The sequence below is a fragment of the Sander lucioperca genome, chromosome 16, assembly GCF_008315115.2.
Source record: "Sander lucioperca isolate FBNREF2018 chromosome 16, SLUC_FBN_1.2, whole genome shotgun sequence".
Lineage (NCBI taxonomy): Eukaryota > Metazoa > Chordata > Actinopteri > Perciformes > Percidae > Sander > Sander lucioperca.
The window spans coordinates 21,734,425-21,746,723 of NC_050188.1; the positions used below are offsets into that span (position 1 = coordinate 21,734,425).

At 40.1% G+C, this 12,299-nt stretch overlaps 2 protein-coding genes across 6 annotated transcripts; both read left to right on the plus strand.

Moving 5' to 3' along the window:
• The first annotated feature begins 24 nt into the window (after positions 1-24).
• ccdc126 (coiled-coil domain containing 126) lies at positions 25-3,701 on the plus strand. 2 transcript variants are annotated; one of them, XM_035993037.1, is made up of 3 exons: positions 25-367; positions 2,425-3,149; positions 3,348-3,701. In XM_035993037.1, exons 2-3 carry the CDS (start codon positions 2,912-2,914, stop codon positions 3,596-3,598), a joined length of 489 nt encoding a protein of 162 aa, XP_035848930.1. In that variant the 5' UTR covers positions 25-367; positions 2,425-2,911; the 3' UTR covers positions 3,599-3,701. The 2 variants fall into 2 exon arrangements, with proteins under 2 accessions (XP_035848930.1, XP_031179098.1); XM_031323238.2 differs by having other exon boundaries at positions 25-357.
• Positions 3,702-5,803: 2,102 nt separating this feature from the next.
• On the plus strand, positions 5,804-11,285 carry tra2a (transformer 2 alpha homolog). Of its 4 annotated transcripts, none has more exons than XM_035993036.1 (10): positions 5,831-6,039; positions 6,856-7,179; positions 7,544-7,677; positions 7,821-7,986; positions 8,486-8,542; positions 9,207-9,395; positions 9,734-9,849; positions 10,182-10,310; positions 10,383-10,453; positions 10,621-11,285. In XM_035993036.1, exons 4-10 carry the CDS (start codon positions 7,954-7,956, stop codon positions 10,629-10,631), a joined length of 606 nt encoding a protein of 201 aa, XP_035848929.1. In that variant the 5' UTR covers positions 5,831-6,039; positions 6,856-7,179; positions 7,544-7,677; positions 7,821-7,953; the 3' UTR covers positions 10,632-11,285. The 4 variants fall into 4 exon arrangements, with proteins under 4 accessions (XP_031179010.1, XP_031179012.1, XP_035848929.1 ...); XM_035993035.1 differs by having other exon boundaries at positions 6,856-7,174; XM_031323150.2 differs by lacking the exon at positions 6,856-7,179 and having other exon boundaries at positions 5,804-6,039.
• The last annotated feature ends 1,014 nt before the right edge of the window (positions 11,286-12,299 follow it).

The following is a 12,299-nucleotide window of genomic DNA, read 5'->3' on the forward strand; positions in this document are numbered from 1 at the left end:
GGAACCATGAGAGTCTGCACAGTTGCATGCTGGCAACTGTCTATGGTTGTAACATTATGCTAGCTACCGACTTTGTGACTTTTACTTTCTGTAATGTCATCGTTCTCGAAATCGTGGATAAGGAAGCCGAAATGACTGTCAGAGTGAACTGACACCTCAACATCAAGCTCGGCAGCTAATCTTTTAAACGGAGACGGTGGGCTGCTCGAGATATTTTCCCCAGAGACCGCTACGACAGTCCAGGGTTGCCAAACAACAAGCATCATTCAGTGTCAGCCAGAGGTAGCAGCTGGAGCTCTCAAGTCGCCTCGACCCTGCTTCGCTGGAGCCTGTTAATTCCTTCTTCAACACACTGGGGTAAATTGAAGTTTTTTGATTTTTTTTTTGCTACATTTGCAGATAATATTTAGCCTTTTTGCGCACGTTGCGACCTGAAATGTCGAGCTAACATGACATTAACGTTAGTGGAGTTGGAAATAGCTTCAACTGAGCTTGAACGGCTGCTAATAATGATTTAAATAATCAATTTTAGACTACGTCTTGAAGCTAAGCATCCAGAAATCAACGTCGACTGAGTGTAGGTTAGTTAAATTTTAATTTGCATGTGAAACTTGACAATTTCACCGGGTCAACATGTTTGACAAGTTTTTCATCTGTTTTGTTACTAGCTAGGACTGTGTGTGTGTGTGTGTTTAGTCAAAGTTACAGAGTCATATAATGCACACTACCTAAATCTTCATATCTTTTACCTCCTCCACCCTAACATTATTGACATTTTAGTTTGTAGTTTATACTCTGGCGATTAAGTCTGTTGCCCAGCATCCTGTCAGCTGTTGAAACCATAGCTAGATAGACTGTATAAAGTTTGAAACACAATTGACAGCTTTTGTGGTCAATATTTAACCTCTAGATTAGGTATTTTGACTGACACTGTGTGCCCTATCACTGTCAATCTTCCCATTAGGTATACTATATATAAACAGTCCTCTAAACAAGTGGAATATTGTCTGAAGCCGTGACCTCTAAATGGTGTGCCTTTCCATGGAACAATGATCAGGCCTGGTGAATAGCATGATATGACAATAAAGATGGGACAGTGTCTATATACCAAAACTCTTCTGGTTGTTACCAAGTGTCAACCATATGACTAAGCAAAATTGATGTGATCTGTTGCCTGACATATGGAAGGCACCGAATATCACCCTGAAGGTTTATTTGCTTTGGGGCTGTAATAGCTCACCCTGATCTGTTAACATAGCACATATTATCTGTACTTGATTATGCATAAGGTCCCTATGCAGTGTGTCTTTTGTTTTGTTTGGTTGTTTTATTTGAAATGTACAGCCCTTTGGTGAACGGTTAAAATAGGGTTAGGATTTAATGTGACTTCTATAACCTTATTATGAAAAAAAGAAAACAGATTTTACACTTTTTATGTACAGAATGTGATGCTCAACGCACCTTGTGTGTGTGTGTGTGTGTGTGTGTGTGTGTGTGTGTGTGTGTGTGTGTGTGTGTGTGTGTGTGTGTGTGTGTGTGTGTGTGTGTGTGTGTGTGTGGTGCGCACTGGGAAGCATCACTAAACGGATTCTGTTACCTTTCTTTTCATAATTTATTCCCTCAGTCACTGTCCCCTCTCTGACCTCAATAGGAAGTGACACTCCCACATCCAAGAAAGGGAGAGCGCGGAGAATGAACTCGGTGACAAAAACTTGTGAAGACTGAGAAATGATCACCTAATTTGCCCTGCATGTGCACCGCATTTGTCAGTCAAACAACCCTTGTGGGGGTGGGATTAGAGAATGAATGCCCTCTGTGCCTCTGTCTGATATCTGGAGCTGCAAAGTGGGTCCCATGAAATCTAAACTGGTAATCAGGTTTCTGGGCTAAGAGGCCTGAAAAACATTTGTTGATTTGTTAATGACTGGGCTATTGTGCACCCTGACTAAGAGCAGCAAAGAAATCTGTCTTAAGAGCTAAATAGTTTAGGAAGCCACTTTGATGTAACCACCAGCTCCTTGCCAATAATAGTGATGAGGTGGATTTTGTTCCTCATCCAGCACATGCAGTGGTGTTTGTGTGTCTGTTGGAACATTTTAGTGCATTTATCCACCCAAAAATCCTCAGTCACTACAAATAAAAACCACAATGCTCAACTGGGGTTTGAAGAAGCTACAGAAGGGCTTGAAGAAGAAATTACCTTTTTTTTTTTTGAGTGTTTTTTGGTAAACGTAATGAGTTTCCTTTCCCAATTCATGACATTGCAGCATTGCACAATGGAAAGGTTAGCATCATACAAGAAAGGAGATTAGAATAATCTGTTAAATTAGTCTCTAAATGTTGAAAATAACAAATGTATGTCTGTTTCTCTCTTTTTGTTAATTACATCTTTTCTGTCTATCTTTGTACACTTCTCCAACATAGTCAACAATGCCTGCGGACCCCCTGCCTGAACGGCCAGTGTGCATTGGTGATTCGGTGTTAGACATCTTGCAACCAAAGCACCTTACCAAAAACCCCTGACTGACAAGTGTCTGTGGACCTCACCCTACTTCTGGTTCCACTTCCTGGCCCCGCAGCTGTTGCTTTACACTTTCTCATCTCCTCTTAGTTAGGGGCAGGATGCCTTTTAGTGGTTAGAGAAACGTCTTCGGCTGTATGGGTATAATGCAAGCATATGTCCTGCTGGAGTTTACTTGAGTGAGGCACTAATTCCACACCAGCTCTCAGGAATGCTTTGCAGTGGACTTGGACCTCTGAACTCTCTGTAGATACGGACAGTGGGAAAGAGAATCTCCCTGCAGGTATCGAGTAATTATCACTTGATTGGTATAGCCACAGCCCCAAAAAAAAGACCTTCAGCCTCAGACTGAGCCTCTGCAGCTCCCCTCCGCTTCGCCACCGCAGTACCATGCTGGGTGCACTCTTGCGGAGGAACATGTCCCAGAAGCTGAGCGTGCTGCTACTGGTATTCGGCCTGGCGTGGGGACTTATGCTGCTGCGCTACACTGTGCAGCAGCCTCGCCATCAGAGCAGCGCCGAGCTACGTGAGCAGATCCTGGAGCTCAGCCGGCGATACGTCAAGGTTCTGACGGAGGAGAACCAGAATGCACCAGGTGGGCCGCAGGGAACATCCATGGCTGGTTATGGTAAGCAGCATTTAACAGGAAGTCCAGAATGTTGTGCAATATATGGGGTTAATGCTCTCTTTCCTGCACGTGAAATGAATCACTCCTGTATGAACATTGTGTTTCATTGTTGTGAAAAAGCATACTGAAGCGTTGATTTATTTTCTTCCTTGTGTTTGTCTTTCCCTCCTTCTCTTCCTCTCTCACATGCACACATAGCTGATCTGAAGAGGACTATCGCTGTGCTACTGGACGACATTCTGACGCGGCTGGTCAAACTGGAGGGGAAAATCGAGTTGGCGGTCAATGCCTCCTCCAGTAACACCTCCCACACAGCAGGGGGCGTTCTTGCCTCTGCTCCCGCTGCCCTACAGAAACCTTTAAAGCAGGAGTCCCCTGGCAGCCACCCAGAGACATCCCGCCTTCACCCACACATCCCTAATAGGCCTCGGCCACATCAAGGAGCATAGTCTTGAAAGATGTATCGATTCTTTTTTATTTTTAGCACATCAAACTTTTCCAGCATTTATCACTGATGTCACAACATCAGAGAAATGAAAAGCAATAGTGAGACATATGGACATCCAGAAACTTCACATTTGGGATGCTTCTTAGAAATGTTCAGCCAACTCAGAGGGAAGAAGGGGGACTTTATGCTCTGTCCTCTCATATGCTGACATTTATTTATTTTTTACCAAGACTATCAAGCACATTTTTTTTATATATATATATATATATATATATATATATATATATATATATATATATATTTGCATTGCTAATTTTATTTGGCTTAGATTTTAGCATTTTTTTTATAATGCAATATTTGAATCATATGACTGTTAGGAAATGCAGAGAGGTATAAATACTCTTGGAACTGAACCAGATTCTCATACGCTTTATCATAAAAATGGCTTGAAGTGCTCCCCTATCTACATTGTAAACTATTTTACAATACTGCTTCAATATATCAAAATGCTGAACTAAACTGTAGTACACTCAGTGATAGTTAGGAATAGCAGACTGCTATTTGTCAGTTTTTAGCTGGTGCAGTTGCTAGTTACTGTATGAAGAAGACTCTACTTTTAGCTTACAAATAGTTTTAAGAATAATTAAACGGAATAGATCACCTGGAAGAGATAATCCAAAGAATATTATTTACACTATCTGCAGGCAGTATATAATTGTGTATTTACAATTGCTGCACGACAGTTTGAGGATGATGCCTATTTGTCACTGTAAACATGAGCGTGTGTGTGCTTTGTCTCAGTTGAAATCGAATGGTTCCCTTGACCAGGGTTGACACAATGTTTTAACTTAAGTGTGTAGCAGATTGAATGTACTGTGTAGTCAGTCTTAAGCCCTTTAGTGCTGTTAAGATGACTGAGCTACTGCTTACACATGTTCAGGGTTCGTGTTACACTGTGACTCTATAGAGATTTTCTAAAAATACTGGGCTCTTCCAACTATGACTGAAGGGATATTTTAGGAGGGTGGACGTCCGGCTCTGGAATATTCATTCTTCCACCCTTTCTAATGGTCCCGAGTATGGTTTCCATAATACTGAGAAAGTCTGGCGCCTGCACAGAGGGAGATCTATAATTTGCATATCATGATGGTCATTAACATGATGACTTTGTGCGTCAAGTAAGATGGGCAATACCCTCATCAATACTACTTGGGAATTGTATGAGGCAAATCTATGTGGGTGGTATAACATATGAGGGAAAACATGCTTTATAATGTTGCTTACACATTACAGACTTAAATATACGTGAAGGCCTTTAGACTGAATTATCAAACTGGTTTGACTGTTTCTGCATTGAGTAATGCCATAACTGTACTTTGATTCATAATGCTAAAGTAGAAAAGATGGTGAGCCAGGCAGCTGCTGTGAGATAGCTTTACTAATAAATTGACCTTATGCTAAGAATTGTCCCCTCATTTAAATTAATTGTATTGCTACATATACAATGTGTTGGGGGAAATATCCCTAGTGTCATTCAGGAGATCATGTACCCCACAAGACAGTGAATCCAGATTCAGCATTCAGCCGTCGGTTCCCAAAAAGGGCATTTTCCATGAGGGGTGTGTGCGTGTGTAAGTGAATGTATAAAGACAAGTTTTTGGTTCAAGTTTTACAGACCACACTGAAAAACCCAGAGGGAATTGTTATAATTTACCAGCCAAATCGTGTCTTACCCTGGTGGAAAGTATCATAGATACTCAAGCACTGTACTAAAGTACAATTTCACTCATACTTAACTGTTTCTATTTTATGCTATTTCTACTCCTACTCCACTACATTTATTTGACAGCTGTCAAGTAAAGTAACTATAGTTACTTTGCAGATAAGGATTTTACATAAAGGAAAATGGTCAGCTTACAAAATATGATCCATTCGTACAGATAAAGCTACCAAAAAGTATATGGAGTGGTTAAAACTAGCAAAATCTCAACCAGCTTCAACATTGAAATGCTTACTGACTAATGTTTCATTAATATTATTTCAATAACATAGGCCTACATATGACAACTATAACACTGAATGGGGGCATTCTCCAAGATATGGGGTTATGCTTTTGAAGATTTTGAATGCAGGATTATTACTTGTGATACACCTACTTCCATCGCTGATCATGGGGGACCATGAAAAAGTTTTGTTTGAGACGTTCGAGTACATTTTTGCATTAAGGGGGCGTGGAAGACGAGACGGGACGTGACGACAGATGCTGCAGTACATAAACATATTACCCACCTCCTCACGCGCCATCTTCTAGCTAATAACCGGCCAGGATAAAACACTGTGTTAAACCTTAGTGAGACTCATTTCTATCAAAAATACTAATTGTATGAGCTATAACGTTACTGAACAATGAGTGATATTGAGGATGGAAACTATGAAGGACGGGTAAGTAGTTGCATCGAATGATCAAATATTCCCTTTCTTCCTATTCCTTCCGTGTGGCTGTCGATGAAAACCACTAACGTAAATGTATAGCTAACGTTAATGTAACCGCTAACTTTGAGCCAACGCTAAATTAATAGCTTGACGTTGACTTACATGCTTTGTTTCCTGTGCTATAGAGGCAGAGACGTGTTCTGGTTTTGTCAACAATGTTTTAGTTTTTACATGAGCGGTTCCCACTCTGCTAGCATGACTGACCCAACCAACCTCCTCCACTAGCATGCTAACTATCGTTAGCTTAAAATCACCGCGATTAGACGTCAGTATTTGCAAATGTTCCTGTTTTTGTGTTGCTAGTTGAACATATTGCACCTGACATATTTGCTTATGAAACTAAATACGAACTGTCTACGACGTTTGTATATCGTCCTTTTGTGCGGATATCACTGATGAAGCCATTACTGCACATTGGCAACCTGCGTTTTTCAAGCAACCTTGTTTTTCCTGATGTAGCGTTCAGTTTCATTAGAGGTAACTTAGCTAAGTTCAAAGCATCTCTTCCTTCCCTGCTTTCACACTCTTATTTTATCAAATTGCTATTCAAATATTGCTAAAACATATATCTAAGCTCTTTATTTGTTAACATGTAAAGTAATTGTTGTAACTTTGCTCATTTGCATACTTTTTGGAATATTTAAACTTTATGTAGCAACAATGTAATTGTACTGCATTCAGTGTTCCTTTTCATTTTATTTAAAAATATTCTACTTTTCTTAAACCTATGATCTTAATTTTATTGAATGTTCTTTTTTCATTAAGGTTATTGACCGTGAAGGATTTGAAGAGTTTTATCCAAGAATGATGAAGAAAAATTTCAAGATAAAAGAAGGCTAATGAAAACATGTACAGAGCAGAACATAGAAGTGGAAAGGGAGAAAATGTGACGGAAGAATGGTGTCAGATAGAAGCGCTTGCAGTGTAATGGCTAAAATGAAACTGGTTTCAGTTTGGGTGAAGAGAGGAAAAACAGACCTGGAATCAGAAAATGAGAAAACTGAAAAAAGAAGAACGAAGAAGGATAGAAATCCTGAGAAAAGGGAGTAGCGTAAAGAATCTGGAAGAATGAATGTGTCCCTAGGTTAAGTAAATACACTGTTTGTGTCACAAATGTCTTTTCTTCATGCTCTCTTTATGTAACATGAAAATGCATGTTTTATTTTTCCCTTTATGACCCAGGTGGACATGGAAATAGACCTGTCATGTACATTTGATTTATATGGTTAATTATAGGCCACATTGTAAACAAAATAGTTATTTATTGGAACTATAGCATTACTAACCCTTTCCTCCTCAGTACATAAGCTGTACAATTTAGACAGGTGTACTGTATGTGTCCAACATACTCTACCACCACATCTTACTACTCTGTGCTTGATTGTTTTTCCTGTATAAAGAAATGCATGTATTTGTCCATGAGTAAGTTGTTAACATGCTGCTGTGGCAATAGGGCTCACGCTCCCCACCTAAATTGGATCGCGGGAGTCCAGATCGGGCCAAGTCGGAGAGCAGGTCCGGCTCCCCAAGCCCAGCCCGGGCCACCAAACGCTCTGAGTCCAGATCCCGGTCTCGGTCCAAAACTAGGTATGTTGTTGCCATTTTATGATTGCCCATGTGATACTGTAGTCACGTCATGTTACATCCAAATAAATGCTCATTGGGGCTGAAATATTCTATAAACTATATGCTTCTCTGTCACTGATTGTCGTCTATAACCTCCTTTTCAGGTCTCATTCTAGGCGGCACTCAAACCGCCGCTATAGCCGCTCACGCTCTCGGTCCTATTCCCGCCGGAGGAAGTCCCGGTCTCGTTCCTACAGTCCCGAGTACCGCCGCAAGAAGAGCCAGAGCACTTCCCCTATGTCGAACCGGCGCCGTCAAACTGGCAGCAGGGTGAGTGTTATGAGATCTGAAGATAGGGCAAAGTACAGTAGGCTATAGAAAAGTAAACCACAGGGCCTTTTGTGTATGCTCAGACACATTTACAAGGTGTTAGTAGTACTTTTAAACATATTCCGATTTTTGGGGAGATTGCAAATCTTAGGCCGTAATTAGTGAGGACATGAGCATATACTGTATGACCTGTTACTTAATAGAGTGAATACAAAATGAGTAGTGCTGAAAATGTTTTGGGAAGAGAGATAAATCAGTGGCTATAGCAAGCAAAATCACATAAATATGTTTAAATAGTTTTCATGTGGCTTTGAGTTAAATTGTTAAGCATTTACAAGAATTATATGATTTAAGTAACACTTAGTTTAAAGTCGAGCAATTCTCATTCTTTTATCTGTGTGGCATTGTAATTTTTCAGATGATGTGGTTAATGCTGTGGTAAACCACCATGCAATATCCCCTTGTTATTAACTTTCCATTCCTTTCATTATATCAACAGAGCCATGACTTCACAAAAGAATCAAACGGTCATGGGGGAGGAGATGCTGATGTTAGGGTATGTGTACCTTCCGACATATCTTTAGCAAGAGCAATGCAATGTTTTTGTGTCATCAAAGGTGCTGCTCCCAGTGTAGCACTGGCTGAGGGATAATAAAGCGATAAATACAGCCTAGTGGAGATCAGATATAACTTTGATTCTTTGATTTTCTTTAGTATTTAACTTGCTGTGTGTGTGTGTGTGTGTGTGTGTGTGTGTGTGTGTGTGTGTGTGTGTGTTTTTCTGGGTTTGTTTCTGGGTTTCATCATATATATATATTTTTATTTATATTTATTTATTACAATACTTCTTGAGTCAATACATTCTAAAAACTTTCTTGTAACAAGGTGGCTGATATTTTGCAAGCAAGTCGGCTAAGAGAAAATCAAATATGTCTGATAAATTATGTTTTACTCTTGGAAACATTGATGTTTAGTAATACATCAGGCCAGGTAGTATTAAACAGTGGAAAACGCATCTGAAGCAGGTCACTATACAAATATGGAGGAAGTATTTTTTTGTGTGTGTGCACACTGCATTAAACATGTAAAATGCTGCTGTGTGCATAAAGAATCATGTTTTGCATACTAAGTCTAGGAAATGGATTTTGAATGCAAATAAGCAGACAGTTAGACGTGGTAAGCCACACCATTAACTCTAACCGTTATGTTGTCCCTTCCAGGCGAACCCTGACCCCAGCACATGCTTGGGGGTGTTTGGTTTGAGCCTGTACACCACAGAGCGCGACCTGAGGGAGGTGTTTTCCCGCCACGGTCCTCTGGCAGGGGTCAATGTGGTTTACGACCAGCGCACGGGTCGCTCCCGTGGCTTCGCTTTTGTTTACTTCGAGAGAATTGAGGATTCCAAAGAGGTATGTGAATTGTTTGTGGCGGTTTTGTTTATTGATTAAATGCCTAAGGAGCTTCAGTCCTGGTCCCAGTGACTCACTTTTTCTGTCTTGTCACCTGTTTTTTATAGTATTAGTACATGCAGGGTCAAAGGTCCACTTTTTAATTTAGGTGTGATTACATAAGTATGCCACTAGGTGTCTGCCTTGCCACAAATTCCCTCTCCTTGCAGTCATGTACCTCCATAGCAAGGCGGTTACAGAGTGTAATTTAGGTAGGCCTTTGTGAAATAAATGATTAGTACCAAAAAGCTTACAATAGTCTAACATCTTTGTCTTCTCCTCCCTCTTGTATTCCTTAGGCAATGGAGCGAGCCAATGGCATGGAGCTGGACGGGAGGCGCATCAGAGTGGATTATTCCATTACTAAACGTGCTCATACCCCCACACCTGGAATCTACATGGGCCGACCAACACAGTAAGATCAACTCTAATGTCAAGTCTTGCACGTCGGTTTCCTTAACCTCTTGTGTGGAATTGAATATTCATCACATGGTAAAGGTCCCTAAGAAGCATAAATGTGCATTTGAGCAATCAGGAGAATGGGGGGGGGGGAACCAACAAGAAAACTGGGTTGGATTCTGGGTTAGTTCTGATGTCAGCTTACTAATTTTTGTATCTGATCGTGCGTCCTTTCTTGAAACACATCCGTGATTTGTAACAATTTTAAAACTGTTTTGACATGGTGCTGTAAATCTCAAGAGATGAGACACCTGGACCTCATGACCTTGTTTTGCTTTTTTTCAACAGCAATGGTGGCGGTGGCGGTGGCAGTGGCAGTGGCGGTGGAAGCAGCAGCAGCAGGAGGGGGAGAGACTCGCATTATGACCGGGGCTATGAGCGCTACGACAGATATGACGAGTATGACTATAGGTACAGGTGAGTTATAATTTTTATATAAAGTCACTGTTACATTGTTCTGTGGGAGTAAATACATTTTTCTCTTTGCAGTCGCAGGCGCTCTCCATCACCCTACTACAGTCGATACAGGTCTCGCTCACGGTCTCGCTCTTACAGCCCACGTAAGTATAAAGAGAAATGCATACAATAGAAAGCTTGCCAAACTGCATCCAGACTGTTGTTAGTATGCATATTTAAACAGATGTAATTATCTTGATCACTGGTGACAGCAGATTGAATTTATAAGTAATGTACTTGGACTAATGACTTTCATATTTTCTGTTCGCAGGGCGATACTAAGTTTCTTCTTTCAACGTTCAGCTTCCCTCCAATAATTGATGGTGTGTGATTCATCAAGGTGTTTCTGAGGGGAACATTTTGGATTAGCATGTCTATATCAGCAGAACTCTTAACGTTTTGAGATGGTTCTCGTTTACATGCAATAGATGTCTTAAGTTTTAGACGTTTTGATGCATCCATGTTGAGTGTGAGCAAAGAAGTCTGCAACTGTTGCTTTGTTCTTTTAGACTTGCATCCTTCTTTCCCTTTTTCATTTTCTGCAGCAATGATACCTTTTTTTTTGTTTTTCTTCCTGTTAAGTGATGGTTAAACGATATTCCTGATCCTGATTCCATCAGATGCAGAAAGTAAACTGGGTTTTAGTCAATAATGGTGACATTTGATTTTACAACCTGTATTAAATAAATGTATCAATCCAGTAAATCACAGCTTGATCTCAAAGTTACCTAGCACTAACTGAGTCTACTGGTGAGTAGCAGGTAACAGGCTGTAAAATGGAGTGTTACCAGCAATCGGTGGTTGGTTCTTTTGTTCACATTCATTCTTTTTTTAGTCAAGGAAGTCATCATTTGAGTTTCTCCAGAGAGTTTTATTATCATGTATTACATTTTGTATTGTTTCTTTGTATGGAAATACAAATATATGAAAACTCCAGAGTTTGTAATGTGTTTTTCTGACTGAATGCGCATGAAATTGAAATCGAGCTTTGGTCACATCGGTGGGAGTTAATGCTTTAAGTTGAGTGGGTGAGGTGGGAAAACGCGCTGGGAGAGTTTCACAGAGCAGGACCAGTGCCAAGACATTGTCCATGATAAGTTTAAGTTCACACAAATTTAAAGTCATTGATCTGGAGCCACTCAAACCACAATAGATTCTCCAAAAGTCGAGTTTTCTCTCATTCAGGTTAACACCACTGAAAATGTGCAAAGAAGGGACTTTTAATCTTTTATAGTTTGGCTTTTATTACATAAGATACAAAGCTCACGTGTAGGAAAACGGGCAATAATTCAGAATATTCTGTAACTATTCACACTAACAACGAAAGAGCTTGTGCTTAGTCAAAATTAATTATTTTGGTACACATTAAAAGGCAGCGACTACTTTCTTGTGACTGTGATGTGCTTCATTTTTAACAATAACCTTACTGGGACCTATACTTAATTAAAGTAGCCAAATGCATGCTTTACATTATAATGTTTTTTTTTTTGTCCCAAATGGACACAGCTGAGACAAATATGATCTTGAATCACAAAAGTAAACCTGAAGGAATGGATGGCTCTTTACTTGTAAACATTAGCCTCAAGGTTAAGGCACTTTCATTCAAATAGGGTTAACAATCATGGCTGACATGTCATGGGGCCCCCTCAGAGTTATGCATTCATTAACACCGACTCAGGGTCCAAGGTAACTGCTAACGGGAAGGATACAAAGGTCAAAGTATGAAGTCTTTCTCAATAAAGATTCAACAGTTCTTTTGCTTTTTATGTTAAGTGAATATTAATCACTGGTATTCCTTCAGACACATTTTTCTTGTATAACTGTAATTAAAAAATTCCACTAATTCATAGTCTAGTGCAGCCACCGTTTAAGTAAGAAGAGGTGCAGATTGAAGAAAACTTGGTTTTCTTGGTTACATGTGAGGTTGTGTTGTGATGTAAGGATTTCTTT